Source organism: Phytophthora sojae (genome assembly GCF_000149755.1).
Source record: "Phytophthora sojae unplaced genomic scaffold PHYSOscaffold_2, whole genome shotgun sequence".
Taxonomy (NCBI): domain Eukaryota; phylum Oomycota; class Peronosporomycetes; order Peronosporales; family Peronosporaceae; genus Phytophthora; species Phytophthora sojae.
In genome coordinates, this window is record NW_009258116.1 from 1,779,585 (window position 1) to 1,807,108 (window position 27,524).

General features: G+C 54.5%; 8 protein-coding genes across 8 annotated transcripts; 4 read left to right on the forward strand and 4 right to left on the reverse strand.

The window, feature by feature from the left end:
• Nucleotides 1-1,479: 1,479 nt before the first annotated feature.
• Nucleotides 1,480-2,077, forward strand: PHYSODRAFT_295743 (hypothetical protein; the record flags this gene model as incomplete). The annotated part of the gene is made up of 2 exons (XM_009520276.1): nt 1,480-1,566; nt 1,646-2,077. The coding sequence occupies 2 exons, from the start codon at nt 1,480-1,482 to the stop codon at nt 2,075-2,077; spliced, it is 519 nt and encodes a 172-aa protein (XP_009518571.1).
• Nucleotides 2,078-2,844: 767 nt separating this feature from the next.
• PHYSODRAFT_295744 (hypothetical protein) lies at nt 2,845-4,148 on the forward strand (the record flags this gene model as incomplete). The annotated part of the gene is made up of 2 exons (XM_009520277.1): nt 2,845-3,612; nt 4,050-4,148. 2 exons carry the CDS (start codon nt 2,845-2,847, stop codon nt 4,146-4,148), a joined length of 867 nt encoding a protein of 288 aa, XP_009518572.1.
• A 1,094-nt stretch (nt 4,149-5,242) lies between these two features.
• On the forward strand, nt 5,243-5,581 carry PHYSODRAFT_295745 (hypothetical protein; the record flags this gene model as incomplete). Its single annotated transcript, XM_009520278.1, has 1 exon — nt 5,243-5,581. One exon carries the CDS (start codon nt 5,243-5,245, stop codon nt 5,579-5,581), a length of 339 nt encoding a protein of 112 aa, XP_009518573.1.
• A 738-nt stretch (nt 5,582-6,319) lies between these two features.
• On the reverse strand, nt 6,320-6,784 carry PHYSODRAFT_478497 (hypothetical protein; the record flags this gene model as incomplete). The annotated part of the gene is made up of 1 exon (XM_009520279.1): nt 6,320-6,784. A coding segment is annotated over one exon (465 nt), but the record flags the coding sequence as incomplete, so codon positions are not given.
• A 7,210-nt stretch (nt 6,785-13,994) lies between these two features.
• PHYSODRAFT_483415 (hypothetical protein) lies at nt 13,995-14,405 on the forward strand (the record flags this gene model as incomplete). Its single annotated transcript, XM_009520280.1, has 1 exon — nt 13,995-14,405. A coding segment is annotated over one exon (411 nt), but the record flags the coding sequence as incomplete, so codon positions are not given.
• A 4,600-nt stretch (nt 14,406-19,005) lies between these two features.
• Nucleotides 19,006-20,767, reverse strand: PHYSODRAFT_295746 (hypothetical protein; the record flags this gene model as incomplete). The annotated part of the gene is made up of 3 exons (XM_009520281.1): nt 19,006-20,335; nt 20,381-20,529; nt 20,618-20,767. 3 exons carry the CDS (start codon nt 20,765-20,767, stop codon nt 19,006-19,008), a joined length of 1,629 nt encoding a protein of 542 aa, XP_009518576.1.
• A 131-nt stretch (nt 20,768-20,898) lies between these two features.
• On the reverse strand, nt 20,899-21,378 carry PHYSODRAFT_481026 (hypothetical protein; the record flags this gene model as incomplete). Its single annotated transcript, XM_009520282.1, has 1 exon — nt 20,899-21,378. A coding segment is annotated over one exon (480 nt), but the record flags the coding sequence as incomplete, so codon positions are not given.
• A 913-nt stretch (nt 21,379-22,291) lies between these two features.
• PHYSODRAFT_263396 (hypothetical protein) lies at nt 22,292-23,364 on the reverse strand (the record flags this gene model as incomplete). Its single annotated transcript, XM_009520283.1, has 2 exons — nt 22,292-23,160; nt 23,211-23,364. The coding sequence occupies 2 exons, from the start codon at nt 23,362-23,364 to the stop codon at nt 22,292-22,294; spliced, it is 1,023 nt and encodes a 340-aa protein (XP_009518578.1).
• Between the last annotated feature and the right edge of the window lie 4,160 nt (nt 23,365-27,524).

Sequence of the window (27,524 nt, forward strand, 5' to 3'; positions counted from 1 at the left end):
TCTTGATACAGAGACCGCCTATACTGCACTGTAGACTTCGAAGGTTAGACTCGAGGTGATGGAGCTGGTGTGTATGATCCAACTAAATAAAAATCAATTCGCGAAATTTGCCGTGGATACCGTATGCACGTTCAATCGTTGCTTAATTTGTTATTACATCCTCACTACCTTGGCCTTCTCTGGGGTAGGCAGCCGACGCTTTGTGTGCCCGGATCAGCCCTTCAGTTTTGCAGCCGCTCTGCTTTCTTGATCTTCTCACTCTCCGCGATCGTCTCCAGGATGGCGATCAAGACCGAGCCAAAGTTCGCCTTCCCAACGCTTGTTTTGTTGGCTCCGGACCCCGACACTTCCTCTGCACGCAGCTCTCTCTTATTGTCTCGATCAGCCACCCCAGACGCCGACGCAGCATCAACCATAGCTAACAGACTGACAATAACCGCGAGTACGAGGATGTAGCACCTCATAGTTGGTCTTGAAGTTTTGGTTGAGGGTTGAATTGCGAAGTGATCGTCCGTCTATTGATGCTACTAATAACCACAACGCGTCTTCGCGCTCTATTTCTCGGCTTGGGCATCGCTGGTAGTCACAAGACAGGTCACAGCCGCGAGAACGAAGACGTACGATCGCATGGTTGGCTCTTGAGTGTCTGGTTCTTGGACTCTTGCACGCTAGAGAGCTGGTATTGAAGTGATCGCTGGTCTACTCCAGCCCCACAAGACCACAACGCGTCCTCAAACTCTATATCAAGCGCTTGTCCAGTAACGATAATGGGATGCGCAGAGTGAGTTTTGCCTGGTCAGAACGAGACGCCTATGTGGTCGTTAAGCTTATTTTGGGCAGCACCCTGTAAAGGTTTAAGTATTCAGCCCCATTAACGATAAGGTAAGGTGCTAGTTGCGTGCCTACAACCAGTTCCGTGCCTACTTGTTTTAGCCAATTAGCATTTTCTCCTTGTTAAACTCTCGTAGTCTATTGGTAGATTTTTCCAGCGTCACATGCAATTTCCGGTGATGAGCCTCCTAGGATTTGCATAGCATACAAAAATGCTATCAAAAAGAGGCAGGAAACTGGCAGCTCACTCCAAATCAACAAGCTTTTCAAAACAATAACAAGAAGTTCTGAAAAATTTACACGGACCAGCGTGAAGTACATAAATTCAGCCCAATCGCGCAGATTTAGCGGGTGTAATCAGATTTCAGAATGGACAATTCAATGAAAAGTTATGCCACAGCAAGCCCGCAAGTTCGAAGGACGGCACGAAACTGGCAGAAGACCTTACCCCGCCTAATAATACTTGCACTGTCAACCCCAGTACCTCCTCCGAGACGTTGCAAGGACTTTCAACTTGGCCTTATCCAGTCTTGGTGTCGATCTGGAGCCTGAAGCTGTTGCAGTTGCCGAGCTTCTGACCCTTCCTCTCCTCCCATTGTCAAAGTTGACGCGTCCAAGCCTACCACTTACCAGCCAAGACCAACAAAGATGAAGGTTTCTCGACCGTCGCTTGTCGCTGCTATTGCCTGTGCCAGTATCTCCCAGGCCGCTGCGATGGAAGTCCCCACCCTCAAGGTGTACGAGAACATGGAGTGCTCCCAAGACGCTCGCCTTCTTCCCGGACGAGCAATGCAGCGACTACAACCTCGACCAGTGCTACTACGACGGCAGCCACGACTACACGGTTACCAGCGCCAGTAGCTACAAGGCCTTCACGGACAACATCTTCGGCTCCTCGCCCTACCTGTTCGCAGAGTTGTACGCCGATGGAACCTCATGCGGCACCTTCAAGAACGCGCTCGTGTACTCGCTTGACGGCAAGTGCCACAACATCGGAGACACCGACATCGGGACACAAGTCACTCTCAACTCGGACAACTCAGTTACGTTCCTGCAGGCAGCCGACACCAGCTGCAACCAAATGGACTCGTCGACTACGGACACGATCACGAGCGACAAGATCAACACAAACGCGTGCGTTGAGAGTAGCATGAAGCTGTACAGCAACGTTGGGGGCACACCGTCTCGACGGGTGATGCATCCGATGCATCGTCCCACCGCTTTGCCACATTCGCTACAGTTCTAGCAGCACTGACAGCTCAAGCGGTCTTCGGACTGTAGACAACTTATGCTAGCCTGCACTTGTTTCACAGCAACCTACTCGAATTTCTTTGCCTACGCATAAACAAATACACTTAATTTGATCCGAACCTCGTTCTAGTTGATCAGCATCCCATTTACCTTTCAAGTTGGCATCAGCGACTCTGCAATTACTGATGACATTACAAAATGTGATGGCACAATCGCATGCACACAACAGTAGATGGACATGCGATTGTGCTGGAAACCACTCCGTCGAAGTGGCCGTTATTATGTGCTTCTGCTGCATCAGTGGAAGCCACCCCGCAGCAAAAATGCCAACTGTGAAAGCGCAACACGCACAGTCTCATTGTGTATGTTCCCGTCCTGAAATCAATTTAGGAACGAGGACCACCCGCTTCGGGGCGTTCGACACGTTTCCATTCCTCTACAAGCTTTACACCCGGGTTGGGCTCTCCGTCGTTTTGTGCTGGTGACTGATGGCTTCCGCGCCGCCAGTGCCAACCGACCATTATGAAGTCACAGTGGGCGATGGTGGCGAGAACCTTGATCCTCTGACGGCGATCCGGCGCGTGGGGCGGCTTCTGCACTTCGTGATCATCGCGAAAGACGTCTCTCTGGCCTGTTTAGCAGCTCTGGAGCGCATGGCCGTCTCGGGTGAAGTGCTCGCCGTGCAGTTTGTAGAGGAGATCAAGAGTTGCGGGCCACTGTCAAAGAGTGTTAACTGCAACTGGGGCGACTACCAAGACACCCATGGCCGCCTGTGTGGCCGTCACTACGACCTCGAAACCTGTGCTGGAGTTGATGACGCTGTGGTCCGTCGTCCACGAAGCCATCAACGATGAATTCATCGAGAAAGCTGAGAAGATGTTGGAGTCGATAGCTGCAACTGCACGAGAGACTCTCAACGCAAAAGCCATCGGTGAACTGTTGGTAGCGGTAGTATCATCGTCGGCTGACCTGGCCTCCGCGATAAGCCGTGAACTGCGTGAGGCTATTCACGCCTTAGCTGATACTGGAACACCATTCACAGCTGAAGTAAGTGCTGAGCTTCAGCAACATCTCCATGACACTCTGTCGGAAGAACAATGGGCGGATTTGTGCTTGCGCTTGACTGAGGCTACTACGAAACAATGGGAGGCTCTGGCTGAAGCTGCAACTAAAGTGGTGGACGCGACGACCGAAGGCACCACAGAGGCTATCAAGGTCTACAACTCGCCGTTGGGTGGAGCCATCGTTTCCCAGGGACTTGGAGGACTAGATGGCGTCTTCGCACAGAGTCGGGAGGCGGTGGATGCAGCGTTGGACGCTCTGCGTGCAGGCGGAATCGCCACGGTTGGCACTATTGCCGCCTTCTTAGCGCGTGCTGGACTTCCGCAGCTGCTTCGACTGGAAATCGCGCGTGATTATTTTCAAACTGTTGGTCTGTTCTTCGGTGGGTTGTACGCCGCTGCGCTTGACTACATTGACCAGAAGTTCTGGTTGCGGCTGGCGATCTTGTCACCACATCAGGCAGCACGGGTGAGATCGATGGGCTTGGGCAGCACCTCGCAAAACCTCGCAAATCGGAAAATGAAATCCACGCCGCGGATTCAAATGCGCTCGCGATAGTGGGCGGGATCTTCGCATCGCCCAATCATACGCAGCAACACGGTTCCGCCAATCACGCATCGAATATACAGGATCCCGCCAATCACACGCAGGCGGAATTGGATCTCGCCAATCAATACACGAAAACGTCATAAAAGCGAGTCTGAAGGAAAATTCTTTTAGCGTTAGGGCTGAAAGCACAAGCGCTTTTCCGGGCTGTAGAAACGTATATTTAGAGTTTTTTTGGTCATTAAAACGTTTATCAACAAAACGGGTAGTGGCTACACCGTGAGGCGAACCAAGACAGCTCATCCCGCCACTTCATCGCAACTGACTAAATGATAGACAATTTGTATTGTAGACTGCAGATTTCTATGCTACAACCTGCCAGTGCGAGGTCGCGTCAGCAGGGACAGCTAGCGCGACCCAACAGCTGGATGGCTCAGGACTCGAGTGCGTACAGCTAGCTAGCACTTGCGTGGCATACGTGCAATATATAACTATGTGTAGTTGGTGTGCACCTCATTTGGGTTTTGTAGGTCCGTAAAACTCACAAGGGACAGCGTCGGGTTTGTGAATGTGGCGAAATTCAGCCTCCCAGATCTCAGTTAATTCCTCGTGTGTAGCCATAAACTTAGGTATAATTTTTCAGCAATCCACGGTATTTCTCTTGAGTAAGTTTAGGGCTGAAACAATATTGTGTGAAGAAGCTATTAGAAATGAAAATGTACGCAAAGTAACGGTACTGCGATTTTTCGCGAACAGTCGCGAAGTATCTACTCTGCGTCTGATCAAGTTGACACCATGCGCCCTTTGCGGCAATGGAGTCAGAGGCCTATTTACGGGGGCCTTTGCAGCGCTTGCAGCTCAACTTGCAGTTGCGGGGTCGCTCGAGTCACTTGAGTTCAGTATGAGTTTTGTATGAACTTCAACCGTTATCTTCAAGTTCAATTGAACCTTACCGGTAGGTTTCTAAAATCTAAAGCCTTTCCAAGGTGGGCCACATCACTGTTGTGTATTACACATAACATAGAGGTCGCCCGCTGTAGAGGCAGCTGGGTAGTGCTTGGTGCAGCACGCTCGTAATGTATGGCTGTGTGGAGATGTGGCTACCCACGTAAAACAGTGTAAGAGCTGTATTAGCTGTACACTGTCCATAGTATTTCTATTTGACAATGCACGGTGCCAGCGTTCTGCGCCGATCGCCAATCTGCCTCTACTGTGGCGACTGTTTATGTGTAATACACAACGATGTGGCGGACCTAGTTGTCTGTTGCTTTCACATTGTACTTGTCAATAGCTATCGTTAGTCTCTTGGTATCATTCACTGCTAGTTTTGGTTTTCGCAATAGACTGGGAATTCGGGGTCAAGGTGGATCAGATTAACCAGCGCCGCGCGGGAGCCTTGCATACTGAGATCGCTGCCTTTACCCATGCCGTTGCTGCGTTTGAGACCCTGCACAGGTTGAGGGAAACATACGATGCGAACAGCCCTGTTGTGCAGATAACAGTCAGGCTCCTGAATATTAGGCTGGAGGTCCTGGAGCAGGCCAGGTTTTTAATGGACCAGGCTGACGAAAATGCTCCTGAATCAATGCATGAACGGTACGATGAGGAGCGAGCGCGGCGCCGTCAAGCGCAGGATCGACGAATCCAAGAGCTCCGCCAGCCGTGGAACAGAGCGGTGCAAAGTGGCGTAGCAGCCACCCCTCCACCCGCCGTGACTACCTTTCCAAGGCTTCAAGTAGTTGGTGCGCCACCGCCTCTGGCGCCTACAGCTTCGTATAACGATCAAGGACACACCGAGGATCAACAAGAAGGTGGTTCGGACCCGACGCAAGCCAGTGAAGCAGCTGATCCGTCACAGGAGACTTCTACGGAAGAGGGGAGGGGGTGTTAGTGACGCAGCACCGGCACCTAAGAGGAGCAAGGGCGAGCCTGAAAGTGACGAGGCGGGTGGCAAGGACTCGCCGTCGGCGGATTCCTGGGTTCCGGTTTCGCAACGGACGAGTCGGAGGAGAAGGAAGATGTGGGACACCGCAGGACGCCACCATTGGAAGTCGACGAAGGGAGCAGTTCGCCGTCTGAGTTTGTGTCGTCAAATGAGGAGCTGAGTGAGTGAGGTTTTGCGTCTGGGCGAGGTATTGCGTTGCCGTGAAGCTGAGGATACGTCCTACAACTGTTGTCTCCGAGTAGGTGTAGGTAAGATGAGTACCCTGACTAGACGCGCTTGGTTAGACTCACTAGCAAAGTAAACATTGGGTATGTGCTGGTGGAATATGTGGCAATGCCACACAATTATTTTTCTGGGACGTAAGTACATTGTGTTGTGGTTATTACATGGGTCCATAAAATGCATTTGTGAGATTGGCGTGAGATTTTGGATTGTTGGAAGAATGTCGACCGAAAGTACAGGTTTATGTGGCTACACCATCATCTACGACACTTAGTTATTCGTCGCGGGGCGACATGACGGAGATGGCGGTCGCCGGTGGCTGGTGATCGTATTCGAGCTGAATATATGCATATGGAGAACTGCAAAGGGAAGACGGATGTAGTGTAACCGAATGGTACGTGGAGTGTCATTGTGAAATCGATTAAATGAGGGAGGTGAGCGACTAATCAATGGTGAAACTTACTACTGGTTGCTCGAAACGCAGTTCTTGTCGCCGCACTGGCACGTGAAAAATGTACGACTCTTCTCGGAGTAGCGAAACGTCAACTCCTGCAGCGGCGGGATGTCAGTTTCCGCAAAGACAGCGAGGCGTGATCCGTTCGTCCACTGACACTCATAGAGAGCGCAGTTAGGTCGGCACAAGTGATTGATGAAGCGGCTTTCATTTCCACACTCAGCGGCGTCGATGAACACGGTGGAGTCGTCCCAGATAGCCTTGGCTTTCAGCTGAACCTGATAGCTACGGTCGGGGCGCGTCATTCCGTCCTTGTCCAGCAGCAACTCGCCGACGTATTCCACAACGAAAGCACCTTTTGGAATGGGGGAGCTGCAGACGACGCCGAGACCAACGCGGGTGGTGATGAGATCGAGATTGAGGCTCGGCGTGAATCGGTTGCCGCATGCTTTGCCAACGGAGCCGTTCGTGTCAGCGACGACAAGTTCAAAAGCTGGAGGAAGATCGCCGGCGCCTGGAAGACGAGACTGACGAAAAGCGCAAGCAAGCGCGGCGCTGCCAAGACGCCATGCAGCAACAGCTAGATCTGAACGACGCGTGGAAGCAGGAACAATCCGCCATTCAGAAAGACCTACAGCGGCTCGTTCACTGTCTTGAAGAGAAGAAGAGTAATGGCTACGCGCCTAACAGTGCCGGGTGGAAACAGAGATTCGTTGTTGAGCAGGAGGTCAAGAGAGCTGCATAGTCCGCGCTGGAGGAAGCGCTTCGTGAGGCAGCTGATTTTCGGAACGCAATCACCGAGCTGAAGTTACGCCTAGCGTCCTACGTAGCAGGAGCGGCGGTGGAGCACGACATCGAGCTTTTTGTAAAACGTTTTGCAGTCCCTCCTCACGGTAAGACTCACATCTATTTCCCTTTAGATCATTGCTCACGACTTCTACGTCTACTCTATGTCATTAACACACTTGCAGATGACATTTCCTCAAGATTCAAGCAGCGCGTTTTTACGGTTCAAAATGCCCGAGGTGTCGAGCTCGACGCAGACATCTACAACTTCTCGCAGCAGCGGAACCAGCTATGCTACGACTACACTGGAACTAATGCGATTAGCATTCCGCACGAGGATTTTCAAGCGCTCTGCAGCAAAATTCGAGCAGCCGTGCGTGACTTGCATGCGGAGTATTCGCAGTAGCAACTCCAACCCGCTTCTTTGTATTCTCGATAACTTAAGTGAGATCAATGCGAGTTTCAAGAAAATCTAAAAAGTTTTTTCTGTTTGCACTTGTTTCAATCACGGGCTGCATAGAGCCATCTCGGTTCTTCTTTCGCCACCGTTTCACATAGCCCCGGACCTTCTCCTTGGAGGGGGCTCGTCCTTGGAAAGTGCCCTCTTGTACTTTCGCGGAGATAGCAGTGAACAAGAATTCGTTTGAGGGTTTCAGTAAGCCCGTGAGCATCTCATCAACATAACCCTTCATCTCTGGTGTAATAGCTTCCCGCGGAGAAGCGACTCCATCCGGGTGCGCCGTGTGCGTCAACCATGTCTCGGGGTCGATCTCTGGTAGACCGACTCAGGCGGTAAAGGACTTCTCTGGAATCCAACACGAAATCATCAGCGACCTTCGCGAGTTTCCTGGCTTGAGCGTGCGACAGCTTCGTCGTGTCTCCTTTCGGAAAATCCTTGAGTTACAGCAGGTGATCATCTTTGTCCTGGTGCACTTTGATGCGTCGCCAGCGTTCCGCCTGGTACTCCAGAGGTCCCATGGGTTCGCTTTGGGCTTCGATCTCCTGAGTTCGCGCCCGAGTCATTACTGCAAACACTTTTGCCGCCACAGGCAACGGAGCGCACTCAGGTCCAGGGATACCCAGAGTTTCGACACCCTGAGGATCACTCCCCTGAATTCCAACGTTCAATAACACCTTCGGTCTTACCAACTTCTCGTGAATCTTGGACACCAACTGCAGATGTGTTCGTTCGTCAGCATCCTCCACCTTCCAGGATTCACCAAGCGCGAGGGTCTTAGACGTCAGGTAGTCTGCGGCCTGGTTAAACTCTCGCTTGACATGCACCAGCCGCACAGACTTGAACTTCGTCTTCAGCACTTCATACTCGGTCAGCTTCCTCTGGAGATTTGGCTGATTGCAGTTGATGAGACCCTGGGCTTGCTGGATGGCAATCCTAGAGTCCCCAACCACAACGATGTCCTGAATTCCAAGCTCAATCGCCAGAGTGAGGCCCTTCAGAAGTCCATGGTACTCAGCGTCATTCACAGTCACGTCCTCCAGGATGAATCCCTGGGCATCCAGGATTTCCCAACCAGGGACATGCCACAGAATGCAGCCACAGCTCCCTTGTCGCGTGGAAATCTTAGCGGCGCCATCGAAACTCAGAATACACCCCTCACAGTCCGCTTCCAGCATTTCCATACTGATAGGCACTGGAGGATTAACGCGCCCCTTGGCTGGGATCAGGTTTTCAGCGATCTCATCCAAGTGTTCTCTGGGGGTAATACCCGCACCTACAATTGCAGCCAAGCTGTCTTCATCCCGTTGAACTCTGCGTATCTCCAGGTTCCAGTGGGACAACTTCAGACCCCACTTCACCGTTCGACCGTCTGCCGACTGCGAGGTCAGCAACCACTTCAACACAGAATATCGTGTGTAGACGACGATCTTAGGGCTGCCTTCAACCAAAGTGCGAAACACCTCCAGGACTCTCAGGATAGCAATCGCCTCTTTTTCCGCAATGTGATACCGCAGCTCAGCGTCATTCAGGACGCGACCTGCGAATCGAACCGGGTGCACAATCCCGTCGTACTCCTGACCCAACACAGCGAATGCTGCCCACGGGTTCGCGTGGGGAATAATCACGAACGGCCTTGAACGATCAGGATGTCTGAGTAACGGAGTCGAAACAATCTTGTGCTTCAGGATTTCAAAGGCTTCCTGGGCTCTCGACAGGTCTCTCCTGGATTTCACTTGTTCCTCAGTCAGCTCGTACAGGACGGCCGCAATCACGGGTAGATCTTCAATGAACTTGTTGTAATAACTCAGACTCCCCATGAAACTCTGGACGCCTTTCAGTGTCGTCGGGAACGGCAAGTCTTGGACCCCCTTCGCGATTTTAGGGGTCGCTCGGATGCCCTCAGCACTAATCTCGTGAGAGAGGTACGGAATGGACAACTTCCCGAGTTCGCTCTTGGGAAGACTCACAGAGATATTCCAGTAACGTAGTCGGAAGAGCAGCGCGTTTAGATCCTGGCACAGCTGCTCCCAAGTAGGCGCGCCGTGGGCGATGTCGTCGATATACGAGCTTCGACCCAGGACAGGGCCCATCTGAGAGGGAGCCGGGATGTTACGCTGAAAAACAGTCATCTCATCCGTCAACACTGAAAGTCTGGGTTCCCCAGAGTTCAACCCCAAAAAGGCCAAGGCATCTTGGTCGACCTCAGCTTCTTCCTCAGGGGAAAGCCGCAGAAATCCCCACAGACAGTTATTGAGAACTGCCTGGTAGGTCAGCGGCGCGTTCTTGAGGCCAAACGGCATCCTGACCCACTGGTAGTGCCCATAGGGACAGACGAACGCAGAGATCAACTTGGCTCTCTCGGTCATCTTGATAGCCCAGAAACCACTCGCCATGTCCAAGCTCATAAACCACATCGCCGACTCAAAGCCAATCAAAAGATCATCAATAAGCGGCAGCGGATAGTGTGAGAGCTTGATGAAGCCATTCACCACGCGATAGTCGATGCACATCCGAATGTCGACGCCATTCTTCTTGAAGATGATCACGATTGGAGATGCCCAGGGGGACGTAGAAGTCTCGATCAGCCCGTTCTCCAGAAGCTTCTTCAGAAGTTCATACACCTTAGTCCACAGTTGTGGTGCAATGGACCTTGGACGCTGGGCAACAGGTTTAGCGTCGCCTACATCCAGGTCACAAACCACTCCACGGGCAGGTGGGGAAGCTGCATTGCCGTCTCCCAAGAAGATCTTCCGATGATATTCCAGAATTCGCCTCACTTGGTCTTCCATCTCGGGCGTCGTCTTCCCAGGGGCTCCAACATCTGCCCCCTCGATCTTGCACTCAGGGGTCAAGTCACGCATCTCAGGGAGCATAACCAACTGGTCACGCAACTGAGAGAGCAACTCACTTCCTTCACGTAAGTAGACCGCAGGCTCGTAGTCGAGGTCCTCTGTCGAAAGCCGCATGCAGCGCTCATTTTCCTGCTTTAGCTTCTCCAACGGAGTTCCCGGCATCTCTGAGATCGAGACATCCCAGTAATCATCAACAGCACCCTGAGAATCGTCGTCATCCACATCAAATCCCAGAGAATCACCTTCGTCGCACCACTGACCCTGAGAATCACTGCCAACTTCAACCTGTAAACTCAGGGTTTCAGCGGCCGTATCACCTTCAGGACTCATGCCCTCTGGGGTTCCGACAGTCTGCAAGGCAACATCGGTCACCGCCTCCTTCAGAACGTCACCCAAGTCACTCGTATCAACAGCAACATCTCGGAGTTCAGGAGGGTCTTCAGGAGGCACTCCTTCAGTCTGAGTTGCAGCGTCTTCAGCGAAGCGCACGCGACGAGGCTTCGGTTTCCTGAGAATCGAGGCAAGCAGTGCCATGTCGGGGCCCTTTGCAGGTTGCGGCAGAATCTTCGTAGGCCACTGATACTCTGGGGTCTCGACACAGGATGGCTCAAGCGCAGCCAGGCGTTCCGGCTAAAGTCTGCTCTCACGCGACTGAACACTCTCCAGAATAAGAGTCTGCCACTCCCGATACGCAAACGAACCAGGGCGCACAAAGCGTCCGGCACGTGGGAAGAAGCCGTACTCCACAATTCGGGCGACTGGCGTTCTTTTGTGAATCCAGACGTCCTTGTCCGAGATGTTGACCACCTTCACGGCGACCGGCCAGGATCTCGCAGCGTAAATCAGGTGCGTTACCCAGCGGTCACCTCGTCCTGCCCACACAACCTCACGCTGTGGGTTCGTCGGTCCATACGCGATCTTCACCACCTTGGATTCCCCTGGGGCCAGGTACCAACTACCTGTGGTTTCCACAGGCATGTCGACACCCAGGCGATCCTCTGGAGTCCACCCAAACATCATGATCGCCTCTTCATCCGGAAGTGTCACGAGACCTTCGCGAACACTGATCCTCACTCCAGCTGCAAACATGAAACTCATACCCAGAAGTACTTCGATCCCTTCGTCGATGTTCGCAATCCAGACATCCAGGAGATATATCACCCTCGAACCGAGAGTAATCTTCACCTGAGCACTGGCACCGATGTACGTCGGAACGCCTCCCATGCCAGACACCTTGGTTTGCTTGTGCGACTTGAGTGTGAGTCCGAGCTTACGCGCTAAGTCGAAGCTCACAATATTCACAGTCGCACCGGTATCCAGGAGAACTCTCGTCCGGCAGTCGTTCACAGCACCATGCACCATCGCCACATCACGTTTCTTTGGGTCAGGATCATTGTTTTCCCACCATTCGTAGCGCTCTCCAGGGTTCAGCTTGTACTGAGAGTTCACCGACCCAGAGTTCGCTTGTTCAGGATGCTGATTTTCAGGGGAAGTCATGAAATCCTGAGTCAAAGTAGTCATGCATTGTTGGTTATCTTGGGTTCTTGTTCTCAGCTCCGGGCCTACATACACTAGAACACATAACTCTGGGGTCTTCTTCAGCCCGGCGCGTACTGGGTCCCCACCCAGCGGGCTTATTGGTTTGACGGCCTCCCAGAGTTTGCTTCGCCATCCAGGAGTTTATCCAGGATTTGGCTCGGCATGTCCTTCAGTGCACCTTGGCGGGCGAGTTTCTTCACAGCTTCCAGTGTCTTCCAGTCTTCACACGGTTTCCCGAGATGCAGTTTGCCACAGTTCTCGCACGGTTGCGCGCGACACAAGTGAGTCGGATGACCCACTTCCAGGCAGCGATCACACTTCACGTCTTTCCGGCAGTTTTCCTTCTGGGTGCCCCCACTTGCCGCACTTCTCGCAGAACTTGTCCCAATTCGGGTTTTCGCGGCGAGGGGAACGGAATCCAGAGTTCGCGTTCGGTCCTGGTTGGGCGTTCGGTGGACGCCATCCCATGTTACCCATCACGCGATAGACCTCGTTCGTCAGCGTCTGAGTCCACTCGGCACCCTTCATACTCGCCAGACTCCCAGCGCTAGGCGTAGAAGCTTCTTCTCCAGAGATCTCACGAGTTGACCCTGAATTCGCGCTCGCACTTCGGGCTGAAACTCTGGGTTCGTCCGTGATTTCCTGGAAACGCGCGTGAATTTCAGGGTCTTTGTCTGGCTCAGAGTCAGAGACATCGCCCCTTGTCACATACGCACGTCCTTGTCGCTTCGGCTTGAAACGTCCCTGAGGAATGTTGTCGGCACGAAAGTCACGAACTCTGGGTGGCGGAGCATCATGGTCGCTGCGGCTCCAGACATCTTCGTCCTGTTCCAGAGCGTACGCTAGATCAGCGATACTCCTGAATCTCTGGCCCTGCAGCGACGTCTTGAGGCGCGTGTCCCTGAGTTTCGTGATGAACCTCCGGATATGTTTCTCCAGGCGCTTCGAAGACTTGCGAAAGTCAATGTCAGCCTTCCCAGCGGCGGAATTCAGACGATAAAAGAAATCCAGGGCGCTCTCTGAGTTCTTCATCTCCATCGTGAAGTAACGTTCAGAGTACGACGAGCGCGCTTTGCAGTACTTCTTCCTGAATGCAGACGCCAACTCCTTCCAGTCACGCCGAGTGTGTTTGGGCAACTGGCTGAACCAGTCACGCGCAGTTTCAACTTGAGTTCCTGAATTCGCATCTTCGTAGACCAACCTCCCTGAGCCGCCATGTTCGCAAAACGCTCCCACCAATGCACGCGTTCCCTGAGTGACGCCTTAGTATCGAACTCACCCTGAGTATTCGAGTTGATGTACGGTCTGAACGTCAGGAGCGTAGTGCCAGCTTGAGCCGTAGAGGCCGTCGTCAGGTTAACCCCAGGGTTCCCGTCCGAACTGTCATCCGAACTCTCAGAGGACGAGTCATCATCGCTGGAATCGGAGCTTGGGTCTAAGTCCGAGGGTGGATTGACATCCTGACGCTTCTTCTTCTGCTGCTGGTGTTTCTTGGGTGCAGAGCGCTTGGAGTCTGCTTTAGAGTCCTGCGAGGCCTTAGAGGTCGCTGTTCTCCTGGGATCCGACGTTTTCCCCAGAGACACAGGCTCGAGCTTGACATCCTGCGTCACCTTGGTCTCCGTAGCGCCATGTCCCCCGCTTTACGCGCGCGATTCTGCCGGAAGTGTCGGCGGGAGTCTGCGCGAGGGTCGCTCTTAGCTGGGAGGCGGCGACTTCGGACGTGTTCTTCGGATCAGCTGTCTCCCGTCTCTGGCCTGTGACACTTGCGTTTCCGTTGATTACGCCACTGGATTCTTGGGGTCGGGTTGCAACTTCAGGGTTCTGAGCCACTGACGACCTCACATTTGTTGCCAAATCAGGGGCGACGGTTGCGCGACGCGCTTGAACTTGGGCCAATGTTGCACGAAGGTCGCGCACTTGGCCGGCGTGGAAGCGCTGGATATTCTCGGAAGACTCCCGCTCTCGCTCTTTCTCCGCCTCAAGTTCTTGGACCTTCTGCTCCATAGTTGACATTTGTTCATTCCAACCGGCGTAGGTCTCGGAAACCCAGCGCGCGCGCTCCAAGTCGGCTTCGGCTTCGTGCTGTTGCCAGCGCTCGGCGTAGGCGGCATCCAGGCGCTCACGCTCAAGACGTACAGCTTCCGTGATACTCTGGGTCAGCCCCTGAGTTTCAGTAGAACTCTGGGTCTGGCGAGCCTCGACGTCCTGCGCACGCCGTTCCGCTTCTCCTCGGGCGATCACAGCGTGGACCAAGCGATCCGTAAGTTCCTGGATCTGGCGACGCGCGTCCAGGTCACGTTGTTCCCTGAGGCGCTCGCGCTCCAAGGCATCCAGGCGTTCTCTGGCGAGAAACTCGCGTTGCTCCTGTTCCATGGGGGCCTGCCACTTCTGCTGTTATCGCAAGACGTTCAGCTCGATTTGGGCGGGCCCAGACCTCGCGGACACGGACGAAACTGATCCAAGATTTCTGGATCCACTCGAGCCGCTCGACCCAGATCATTTTCTGGATTTCGTCGAGCGTCGAGAGCGCACCTCGCTCTTAGAGCTCTGGTGTTGACTCCGCTCATCGGCACTGACATCCCTTGGACCACCAAATCAAGCAATCGGGGCAGAAACCCTGAGTTTCGGCTCGGAAGTCGTGGCTGAAATCCTGAGGAGACCGGCCTTCCTGGGTGCGATCTCTGGGTCAGAGTGCACCGGCGATGCCATCTCAGCGTCATCTTGGTCGACTAACACAATACGCGACGGGAAGACTGTTCGGGTGACCTGAAATCTAAGATCACCGGCAGCTGCAAAGCCACCGGCACTCTGGGCCACAAGCGCTAGAGCTCCAACTCGTTGTCCAAGCGACATCATCGACGAAGACGAAGAGCTACCATAAAACGTTTGAACGCCCGAGGCAGTACTCTCATCCGAAGCGCGCGAGGTACCGATGACACTTGGCACCGCGCCTGGGGTAGCGTTCTTGGCTTCCGCCTCCAGAGAATCACGTCCATTGGACATGGAATTCAGGGGAGTGGAATTTTGAAGCGAGGCACCAGTCGAAGACTTGTACGCTGGAAGAGAGGACAGCGACGGTGTAGACAGCACGGATGGCGTTGACGGGACTTGTGGCCGAGGCGGTCCATGCTGAGTACGCTTGGATCGTGGCTCACCATCACTCGACCCTCGTGGGCTCCGTGAAATCCTGAGTCCAGTGACTCTGAATCTCAGGACAAACCGTCGGCCCATAGGATCCGCATCGTAGTCTGTCATCAGTAGATCACCGTCTTCATCTTCCTTGTGGTAGTCCAGTCTTGGTGCTTGCTCTTGGGCGCTTGGTGCGGCGTGATCTTCAGAGTTTACCTTGAAAGGCACACCAGCTATCACCAATCTCCACTCGACCAGTTCCACAGCGATGAAATTCTAGGTTTCCTCCATGACAGAACGCACCAGACTTTCTGGAATCCTGGAAGTACGCGTCAAAGACCAGCCAGGGATCAAATTGACAAACTCAAATCCGGCTTCGAAGAACAGAGTCTGCAGAATGGCGACGCACTCGCGGGTGGTCATGATACTCTGGGGAATCGTAGTCGCCATGAGATCCTGAGCAGTTCCGACGCCCCACCGGGCGAGGTGAAACTCAGAGATCCAGGCTTCATCTTGATCCTCCAGAGACAAACGCCACTTGAGGTAGTCTCACGTTGCGTACGCGGCCGCGAAGTACGAGTTGGCATCCGGTTTCGGAGTCGGCCACTCATAAACGACACTTGACGGCGTCACCTTCCCAGGATTCACCTCTTCCCAGCGTCGAACTTCACGTCGAACGTACAGCACCATGCTCCCGGCGTGCAACGCCGCTGCTCCCGATTCCGGAGCAGGCGCAGCAGCTTCCCGGATGTCGCTTTCAGGCGTCTTCCTGGGTGCCGCTTGCGATCTTGGCGCTGAAACTCTGGGTTCAGGTGGTGCGAACCCAGAATTCACCTTGGAACTCTGAGTCTTCGCCTCCTCCTTCGCTCGCACGGGCTCCGACTTCACTTCCACAACAGACTCATCCGAAGATGAGACCAAGTCAATCACCTCCGGGGGCTCAACCGCATTGGCGCCTCCCTCAGACGCCTGAGCACCGCCCTCTCTGGGACTTCAGGAATCCGCGACCCAGAATTCACCTCCTTCGAACCTTGGAACCCAGGGGAAACTTCTTCCTCCTGAGTTTGCGATCGAGCAGCAGGCTGACCTTGGACTGCAGACGCCTCGACGTCCCCACCTTGCACTGCCTCGCTCTCGCGAGCAGCCTTCTTCGCCTTCCGAGCGTCGCGGACGGCTGTTTCCAGGTCCTTGTGCTCCTCAGGCTCCATACCATGAACACGACGCGACTGACGTGACGCCTCACCGCGTGCTCCGTCACCGCGTCCACTCTTCTTCGCCCCTCGCCCTCCAGACATCTTGGTAGCTTGAAGTTGACGGGCACTCAGCACTTCTGGAACACTTGATTCCAGTGAAAGCCTCGCCAATCGAATCCGGGCACGCGCACCAGCTGAGGCGAGGCCGATGAAACCTTTGTCGCCCAGGGGGGTTCGTATAGCGCAGCCCAAGCCTGTTCCCCAGGGGTAGACCCAGAGAATCGACTTGAGAGTCAACAGCAAGAAGATAGACCCAGCGATTCGCAGCCGCAAAGCTTTAAACCCTGAGAATCACACTCCTTGGTTGGCGTGGTACCTTGTGTAATCCCTGTCGGCTCGTTTGTCTTCGACGGAATGGCACTCCACCGGTTGAAAATGTAGCCTCGAAGAAGTGCGGGACTTCAGAACGCACCTCCACACCAAAAGGCAAACCCAGAGAATCAGATCCCCTGAAACCCAGAATATCACGAATTCAGGGTCCGGATTTCCGTCAACTCTGGGACTTGGAACTCAGAAGACACCTTACCCCAATGCCCTCCTAGCTTGATAAAACCAACAAATACAGAGTATACAAACACTACAACTAGCCGTCACTTATTCTTTTGGACCCTTGGACGGTGGGTCACACACACACTAGGCTCACTCGAGTCTGAAATTCAGGGGCCTAGCTCCCCTGAGACTCACACAAACGCGCACCACCTCCAATAAAGGAGGAAAATACAATCACTATCAGTTACCTTCCCTTCACACAAGCAGTCAATACAAAATCCTGGAGCCGACTACCTAGCACCCCAGAATACCCTCTGGAATAATATGAAATGGGCCACCACGAGCACAGCAAGTGACCCAACTAGGATATGGAATAGATGGATCACCCCAGGATGCTCAAGGCCGTCGCTGGTCACCACCTAACTGGACTTGAGTTTTGATGGAGCCCACACAGACGGCTGTCCTTCGCCGTTAATGTGCCCTTAGCGTCCCGCGGTCGTAGTCTCGGGTCCTCCGGATTTCCGTCGGCAGGCTTGGCCGAAGTCACTTGCGCAGTACAGGGTAAAAGGAACTCTGTTTGGTTTTTATCAGCTACTTCTCTCTCTCTCTCTCTCTCTCTCTCTCTCTCTCTCTCTCTCTCTCTCTCTCTCTCTCTCTCTCTCTTCTTCGGGCAAATATCTTCTGTTCACTATGCTTGGGGTCAAACTGTCTTGTCTTGAGTATACCTTGGGATCAGCGGTCCAATCTTGCGATCGGCTTGCGAATCCATTGTCGCACGGCATCGAAAGTGCCAATTGTGGGTCCTTAGACTTGGTTTAGTATGGTACAGGACTCCCTCTCGACTCCTCGAAAGTATCCAGTCTGTGCATCCATGACGGTTCTTCAAGGTCACGCATCATTTTGATTGCAGACTGGCTTCGAACTGACTCGAATCCCTGAAAACCAGGTGACACTCAGGGTCATCTTCTGAAATTCTGGGAATTCTGAGGAATCTTGGGGAACTGTGGGGATGCTTGGGTGTTGGCTCGGGAAACACTTAAGTTCAGTATAGAGAGTCTGGATTTATGGTCCAAACCCAGAGAATCATCTTTGGAACTCTGGGTCACCTGCACTCAGGGATGTGAACTCTGGGTCATCGTGCGGCACTCTAGGTTTCCGTGCGGCACTCTGGGTAACAAGTCTGCTGCAGTGCAGACTCGTGTGTATCTCCTCAAAGCCACACTTTTAGTGGGTTTAGCGGCCTCCTGCGCATGATCATGGTAGTAGTGGGTTGATTCTCAGGGTAATTTGATCCTCTGGGGCACTCTGAACCACAGCAAGATGAGGCGTACTCTGGGATACATTCTCCAGAGACACTTTCCGCCAGACTTTAGGCACTCATCGTAAGGGAAAGTCCGCGGCTGGACTGAGTGTTCTCTGAAATTCTGGGCGTGCACTCCCAGGATTCACACTTCCAGCCAGTTGGGCCCATCTGCGGTCAGACGCTGGATTCATCCCGAGAAATCACTTCTCTTCCACAGTCACCATCCATGTCACACGGATACAGCTGCGCCGTATCCAAGTCATCCACCAATCAGCCTCCGATGCCAACTCCAGGTCACAGAGGTGACGGCACATCGTCGGCAATTTTCTGGGGACCGCCTCGTGTCATCGCTGTGAGCTTTAGCTTTCTTCGCGCCTGAGCGAGCGCTAAAGACCTCAGATGCTGCTGAGCCTCCGGGTCGCTGCTATTCATTGTCTCCAGTAGTTTTGCTTGGCATCGCTCCTTCACATAAATCCGTATGTGGCCCCAGGTAGTCTGGTGGGGATCGACGGCCACCCAGTGCTCAACGGCCTGAAGAACGATCCATGCAAGGTCTGCGTCGTCCGCAATACCCTTAATTTCGAATCGATGGGCGCGTTTTGGGGTTAGGCCGAACACGTACACGACGTTGGTTTCTTGTAAAATGACCCAACCATCGGCCTCAATCGGATCTCCGCCGAACATCGACATGGGAACCCCAGCGAATACGTTTTCAAAGACTAGGTCACGCCACCATTCGAGGTCAGCTTTGAGCCATTGAGTCATCGGTGACCCGTTGCGATTAGATCGTTTGGAGGCTAGTTGGACAGCAACTAGTCTTTGGATGAACGGTTTAGCAATAGGAATGAAGGTGACTACATGTCGTAGCACCCCCACCACGCTATCAAGTCGTTTTTGTGTGACAAATCGCTTCGCCAGCGCCTCGGTTACGACCCGCCTTTGTTTTGTCGATCTTCCTCTGCGGAATTGTGACCGTGAGTTCGGGGATGTTCCAGTCAATGCCGACTGCGTGGACTCGCTGTGCCCATGTGTGGAACTTGCCCTCATGCCAGCCTTCAGACCCAAACACGAGCTTAATTGCATCTCTCAGTCTGCGCTCCGCACGTAGTAGTCTATCACCGATATCTACCTCAACGAGAACTATGTCATCCACCCACTGGAATATCCAAAACGGTTCTGGGTATCCGAGCACATAAGAGCATCCGGCTCGTTGATAATGCCTTGCTGCCTTGCCCATGACCGCAAAGAATCCAGGCGAAGCTGTCCATCCGAAGACAGCCATCCCAGATACGATCCCAATATGCGATCGAGGTATAATGACCCCGAATGCAGGCGCATGGCGTTCGTGCACCGGCACGTGATGAAAGGCGTCTGCGATGTCAGCTACGAGCGCATATATCGAGCAACCTGGGTATCTCGTTCGGAGATCTAGAATACGAAGCGCAATGGCGCAATACGGATCCCAGCGAGCATCCGGCGTAAATTCCGAGTTGGTTGCGTCATTCACAGATAGCCCTTTAGGAGCCGACAGATCGTGGATAGTACGTCCGTCGACGGACAGCGGAATATCCTTCTTTGGAACCAGAGCGAACGCGCTCGAATGGAACCTGGGATCCGCCAGGAGATCCGTTGCAGTGGCAATGATGCAGCGTCCGCTGTAGTAGTCCTTCAATAGCCGATGGGTAACGACGTCGGCGCCGTCTTCTGCACTCGGGTAGTTGGCCGGAGGTGGTCGTACACCGCTTTGCGCAGGTGTATGCCAGTGCGGAACAACCCCACGTTCAGCTATGCTGCAAAGCAATGGTAAGTCCGGGTAACCCGCCAAGTGAGCTCTGTATAGCTGGGTGCGGAGAGCTTTGTTGGGCCGATCGTCATGAGACGTTTGACCGCGGAACAAGCGCATCGCGCCCGCAATGCCCACGTGCGGTATCCGAATAATGGCACTGATAAGTTGAGCGTCAACGTGCGGTATCGTCAATTTCCCCGGGCCCGGACAAAGGAAAACGTGATTGATTGGAAATGCTAAGTGGTGACGCGTAGCGACAGCTTGAAAGGCACGAAAAACACCAAGCGGTACGCATCGTCGAATACCGTTGATGAAGCACTCGCGCCGAATGGCGGTGTCGAACTGAGACCGTTCTGAACGGGCCGTAGTGTCGACGTGTAGTGGAGTTGGGGCGGAGCCCAATAGGTCTCTCGCCTTGATGTTGAGACTGGAATCGAATCAGATGTGCAATCCGAGAGAAGTCTAGCATGACCAGTGACCATCGAGAACGCCACTGGTCAAAGCAATATCCGTGGGGACAGATCGGGACGCCCGAAGGGTAGCCAAGAGCCACGGGGTGGACTGGTGCTGGTATGCCGACGGGCCACGACGTGCGAACTCCTGTAATAGTCCAGGTCCGACCTGTTCACGGTCCATGGACCAGTTGCAGAGGGCATCGGCCGCCGTGTTGAATTCGCGGGGAACATGGCGGATATCGCGTATCGTTGACCGTAGATTCGCGTAGATTGAGAGCACGAACTCGATTCGCCCCAGTAGCCAATGCAATCACAAGAGCCGAGTCACCAAATATCTGGATCGTTTTATCGCGTTGATACTCGGCAAGCCACTTGAGGCCACAGAGGAGAGCGTTGGCTTCCATTTCGTTGTTCGTCCCGGCCGGACTAGACGCCCGGGATGCCCACCATAAAAGGTCATCTCTCTCAGTCCACACACAACACCCGAAGGAACTCACATCGCTCGCCGCGCGAGCTCCCCCATCAAATGCCATAATCAGCTGGCCTGGCCAGGATAAATGTGCAAAGGCTGACGGTGGAACGTGGGCTGTTGTCGAGTCCTGAAGCGCACATGGTGCAGGTACCATCGGCTGAGGCTGACAAGAAATAAATCGAGGCGAAGACAACAGTGATACATGATTCGTATTGGGATTCGAAGAGATGCTGCACTGTGATTCGCCTCCGCGGCATCAGGTAGAGACATTAGGGTGATCCGACGCAAGCGGACCCGTTTGTTGGTAATGAACATCGCAACCTCCGTAGGTAGAGCGACACGGGCGTGGGCATGTTTGCATGTCTGAAAGTCACATCCGCGTTGGGTCTTGTACCGTAGGCACACCGGTTCCGCAGGCGGGAGAAAGTGGTCAAGAGGGCGAGTACCAAAATCCACCGAAAACACCATCTTCGCCGTCACTTTGGTCACGCGGTATTGACCTCGCAAGGTTTCTTGATGCAGAATAGCTGAGACCCGGTCAAGCGGAGACAGTTGCCAATACGATATCAAATCAGACTCAACAAACCTACCCTGTGGCCTCGGGCCTACTTGTGCGACTTGGTGAACGCGTAACTCTGCCTGCGATGGTCGGAACCCTGAAGATCCGCGCGATGCTGTCTGCCGAGGGTATCGTCATCAAATCCGTGAGCGTGGTCCGGAGCGTGTCGTCGAGCACTGTCGAAGTCGCATTGGGTGCGCGAAGGGAAGTCATCATTGATCCGATCAAAATATTCGCGTTGACCTGGCTGGTGCGGTGAGGAACGATAATACCCATCACCGCTTGCGCGGGTGTCGTTGTAGCTGGGGCCAGGAGGCCCGCGCGGCGAAGGCGTCTGACGATCGGTATAACCGGGTGAGACTCCCGTGGAGGAACCGAGATCGCGGTGGCGTAAAGGCTGTCACAGGGTTGTCGTCACTGGACCCTCGGCGACTCGCCTGGTGTTGCCTCCGCTCCGAGCTGGGCAGAGGGGCAGATGAGGGTACACGTTCGCTCGAACGGCTGCGCTCGCGGCGCCGATGATCACGACGAAAATTGCTGCGAGATCGGCTGCGTGATCGATGGGTGTGTACCCGAGTCCGAGGCGGAGGGCTTTGACTCCGTTCACGATGACGTCCACGGCTACGGAGCGAGGTACGACCGCGACGCTGGTCAGGCGGTGTAGGTACCGAGTGAGCGACCGCACTGGGCGGTAGCGGAGTAGCAGGAGCGTGAAGTCTCTCCAGCAGTTGGCTCTAGAGCGTTTGTTGCGCCTCTGCTTGCTGTGCCAGCACCATCTGAGTAGTGCGGGCAAACTCTGCCAGGACAGTGAGTACTCCGTCCGCCTGGTCAGTACTCGTGGGCTGTGGCCTTGTTGTTGCAGCTTGGACGGGCGACGGTGTTGCCGAAACAGGGAGCTCATGGACTCGTGGGGTGGATACCGTGCACGAACCCGGGATCCGCGAGCTCAGTGGATCGGGCAATGGCTGGTATATCTCGCGGTAGCGGCCGTCCCTGGGATAAGCCGACTGCCAGCACCTCGGATGGCGATTCGTCATCCGTGTCGAAGTCCGCGTCGAGCCGCGGTGACGCGCGAGAGGGACCGACCCACGTACGAGCATACAGAAGGGGATTAACCACGATGACACGGCCGAACTCCGTGACGATGCGGATCGGCTCGGTTCCAAAGTCCACACGTGAGTCAGAACCGGGAGGGACAAAGGCCTCGTGCAGTACTTGTCGTAATTCCACATCCGTTGCACCAGGAAGAACGAGCTCATTCCACCGAGCGCGGAAGCGTCGAAGTCGGCGCGTTGGTCGAGAGCTCGCTGGTGACCCGTGGCACCAGCCGATGACGAACTCGTCTCGAGTGATGCGCGACGACCACGCCTGATCACTGGGAAGCAGCACGTGGACCGCCGGGTCGGTGGCTTCGTGGCATATAGCCACCCCACAGACGTAAGCACACGCGAGTTGCAGGGATTCCCCCGTGGGAGAGCTGAAGTGGAGCCCCGCCGTCAGTCGATACGCGACCACTTGGCCCACGCGATGGGCCTCCAGGTTGACTTCAACGTAGTGATAGCGCGGAGAGTCGGTGCTGGGGGCCATGTAGCAGGAAGCGAAGCGCACGAACCGGAACAGCAGGAGCAGCGGACGGTCTCGGAGCTCGGAGCTCAAGTCCTCGGCGGGGCGCGTAAGCCGCGAGGAGGGGATGACAACTGCCGTGGATGCCAGGTCGTTCAGGTTCGCGGGGGCGAGGTGTCGAACTCGCGCGGGTAGAAGATCAACTGGCAAAGCCAACCAGGCCGGCGAGAGGAGTCGTCGAGGAGGAAGACACTGCTGTCCCCTGGTTGGAGACAGCGCGGCTCCTGCAGCCGCACGTAGATGGGTCCGTCCCAGGCGCCGTCATCGAGTTCGTGGGGACACACGAGGCGGACGACGTAGCCTCTCTGCGCGCCAGGGCACGACGCCGGCGTAGGCGAGTTGGACATGGTCGTAAAATATTGGGCCGCGGGCCTTCTTCTCTCGTGTGAGCGCCGCGCTCTCGCTGTTCTTGGCTTCGAAACCACTTCTGCCGTAGTTTCTCCAAGTCGGAAACATTTGCGAGCATATGGTCCGAGCCTGAAGCCTGCTTCTGCGGTAAAGCCTATCATCTCGGAGTTCAAGAGGTGGGAGAACAAGAAAGCGAAAGGCGGTAACAATGGGAAACGTAGTGGAAAGAACACGAGTTCGGTTTGCTGTCATGTTAGAGGTGCTTCGGTGGCTACTGCTGCGTCAGTCAAGACTCCAGCTGGTACCGAGATGGAGTGGTCGCCTACTGCTCCGGATAATCTATTGAGGATGGATACACTTGAGCGTGACGGATGGGTTGTGAAGTTTGGTTTCATTAACTCTCAACGTGTATGCTGGCTACGCAAAGACCATGCCGAGCTACTGCGGCTGAAGACTGATCGTCGGTATCGCTTGAAGGCGACAGCGGTTGCGGTGTACGCGGTGCAGAGCGGAGCGCAGCAAGTTCAGCAGCGCACCAGTGACTCAACGGCGCTTGCGCAGCGTTCGAGGAAGAAGAATGATGCTTCGTCACTGGAACGATGGCATTTGCGCTTTGCCCACTTGAACTTGCCTGCTCTGCAGCGGATGGCGAGGCATGACGTCACTGCTGGCATGGATGAGAAGCTGGCTGAGGACATGAGCTCACCTTGCTGGGCGTGCAATGCTGCCAAGATGACTCGGATGTCTTACAAGAAGCCTGTGACCCGCCGAGCCACCGGACCGTTCCAAAAGCTGATGAGTGAGATGTGTTACGTTGGTGAAGTAACCTACAATGGATTTGAGCATTTTCAGCTGGTCCAAGACGAGGCTAGCCGATATCTGTGGGGCTTCATGATGCACAGGTAGGAAGAGACATCGGAGGTGTGCTGGCTCATCTGAAGTGGATCCTGGCTCAGGGCCACAAAGTTGAGGTGTCTGACCAAGGTCCGGAGCTGTTCAACAACAAGTTGAAGTTCTTCCTCGAGGGAAATGGGATCGAGTACACTACAACGAACGCATACAGTCCGGAAGAGAACGGCTTGGTAGAGAAGATGAACGGGGTGGTGATGTCTCGCGTGCGATGCCTGCTCACTGCGGCGAATATGCCGTGGTCACTGTGGGGCGAAGCCTTCAATTTTGCCATTGAAGTGATGAACATCAGTGGGAGCAGTGCGCTTGGTGGAGAGACGCCTTACTATCGCCGCTTCAGTGAGCGACCAGACGTGTCCACGTTGAGGACGTGGGACTGAGTTGCGTTCATCTTCACGCCGAAAGTCTTGCGAAAGAGGAAACTGGAGAATCCGGGCAAGCCGGGGCTGTTCGTGGGCTATGCGAAGCACTCGGTGGGATTTCGGATACTGAACTTGTTGACTGGGAAGATTAATGAAGTGCGTTCAGTTGAGTTTGAAGAAGAGTGGACTGTGGAGGCGTCATGTGTGGAGAAGTTGCTGTCTAACCGCTACGGAAAGGGCCGTCATGTTTTACCTACGACCATTCCGTACGTGCGCCTACCTGTCGTGCATCCCGTGACTCGAGGACTGAAACGCAGTTCTGAGCGTGATGGCAATGGCCAATCGAAGCGTCAATGCTGTGGACATCAAGCTGATTGTGGTGCTTCTTCTGGAGCGAGAAGCAGATCGTCTCCTCCGGCAGCGTCAGGTGCGCCTGCGCGTTGGCTGGTGAGTGAACCAGAGGTCCCGACGAGCGCTGCTGCGGCAGCGGCTCCGTCGACACCCGAGGGTGTGCTTCAGCCTGGGGGGTAACGCTTCTCAGTTTAGAGACTCAGGTTGTGAAAGTTGTGTTGATGGCGCTGCAGACTCGCCTAACAGCAGTCGTATGCAGACGGCCGGACCGCCGCTGGATCAAGGAGTCTCACGTTCAGTGGGAGGCCACGCCAGTAGTGATGCTGCAAGCAATGAGGCTGCAGATGGTGATGTTGATATGGATGACGCGGGCGCTAGCTTTGGAGACCCGCTGATCTGCTGGGGCGTCTCTCGACGTATGAAGGCTTCATAGACAATGACAGCGAAGACGACGACGACGAAGCCGATGGGTGGAGAGGTGAAGCCTCAAGGGCTGCTACATCGTTTCGCAGGTCTACTCGACTGTTCAACTCCGAGATTACGAAGTGGAGATTCCTGCGAGTTTAGTGATTGAGGCCGTGAATGTTCTCCTGGAGCCGCAGAGTATTGACGAGGCCCTGCAAGGCCCCGACGCTGAGAAGTGGATATAGGCGTTGGAGAAGGAGTACTATGATTTGATGCGCAACAATGCGTGGGTGTTGGTGGAGCGCCCCAAAGGCAAGAAGATTCTGGATAGTAAATGGGTCTTTGTGCGGAAGCGAAACCACAAAGGCGAAGTGGTTCGGCGCCGCGCACGCATAACAATCAAGGGCTGTCAACAGGAGTACGGTGTGGACTTCTGGGAGACGTATGCTCCTGTGGTCTCGCATGAATCTGTGAAGTTGGTGCTGCTCTTGGCGTTGCACTACTGGTTGCTGTGCGAGCACTTCGACTTTGTGACGGCGTTTCTGAACGGGCCGATCGGAGAAGACGTGGAGATCTACATGGAGATGCCCGACTACTTCAACGTCGGGTCTGGTCGCGTCTGTAGGCTGTTACGAAGTTTGTATGGGTTAAATCAAGCGCCATTGATCTGGTACAGGATGCTGGACGAGCACTTGCGATCTTGTGACTTTAAGAGATCAAAGATGGACAATGGAGTCTGCTGGCGTGTAGTAGGAGGACGTCCTATCTTTCTTCCGGTCTACGTAGATCATGTGATTATTGCTGCAAATGCCGAGAACATCAAGCAAGTCGTTGGTGAGCTTGAAGAAAAGATCAGCATCAAGGACTTGGGATCTGTGATCTTGTTGTTGGACATGAAGTTCAAGTATATCCCAGGCCAGGCGATTTTGAGCGCGTGCGCGGTCACTCGCTCTATATCTGCCTACAACTTAACACTAATCGAGACACCGCGCCTGGTCGAAGCCGAGTACTTAGCGTAAGGCACGAGGGGGTGGGGCAGGCCCCCCGAAGTGCCGTCGCTAAGTCCGCAGGCGAGTGCCAACGCGCGAGTGTCCTAACTAAAGCAGCTAGTGCATTGATGTGGCGAACAGTAAGTGGTTAGCCGTAATTTAGGTGTCATCAATTATCGTCAAGGTGCCATCCTCCGCTCGTCAAGATGATGGGGCAAAGAGGAGCAGTCCATTCGCATTAAAGACTCGGCCTCGGAGGGCCGAGTCGAGGATCGTCGCAGCGCGAAGCTTCGGTCGCGGCGTCGGTCCGAGACTGGGGCTGGAGAGGCCAGCCCCATAAGAGGCTTCGTTACGGATGGACTGTGATGATTATAGGATAGAGCAGAGGCTAAAACAGAGTTAGCTAGTACCAGCAATCCATGCAACTTACATGACTCGCACTAGACACAAACAGCAGGTTGCCCCGTGACTTGGCCGACAATGGAAAGCCCCTCTCGCTTGAAATGAGGGAGCTGAGTCGGGCCAAGCCACGGGTCAAAACCCTGTGTGCTGATTCGGCTCGCCATACTCCGTCGTGGGAGCGCGAGCTGCCCCAAGTGAGGTAGTGGTAGTTGTAGGAGTAGTGATAGGTAGGCGAGCGCGAGCGCGACGGAGCCCGACGTGGTTCCTCCTCGTCAGGACGACATCATGAGTAAGCCTGCGTGGGCGATCGCTACATGTGCCTTCGCCGCTGAGGGGATCGGAATCCGTAAGTCGGCCGTCGAGCGCTGGCGTGACCGCGGCGACGATGGCGTTGACGGAGCCGGCACTTGATGGTCACGCCTCAAGAACACGAATGGCGCTGCTCCACTAACTATCCTACCTAGCGTGGGAAACCCCCCGCCACCGGGTGCCGCATCCATAGGGGCTGGTCGCGCTAGCTGGTGCTGGTTATCGGTCGGGTGTTCCAGAGATGGGCAGGGGTAGGTGAACTCCTCGAGTTTTCACTTCTGTATTATTTTTGCTCATTTTGGACAACCATTGCAATTCGCAGAACCAGCAAGGGCAGCAAGGGGATCGAGTTCCCGGGTTCTCGGCGAATCGTCATGGTTATGTCCAAAGTGAGCAAAAGTAACACGATATCATTTCGCATTTCGGTTGCCC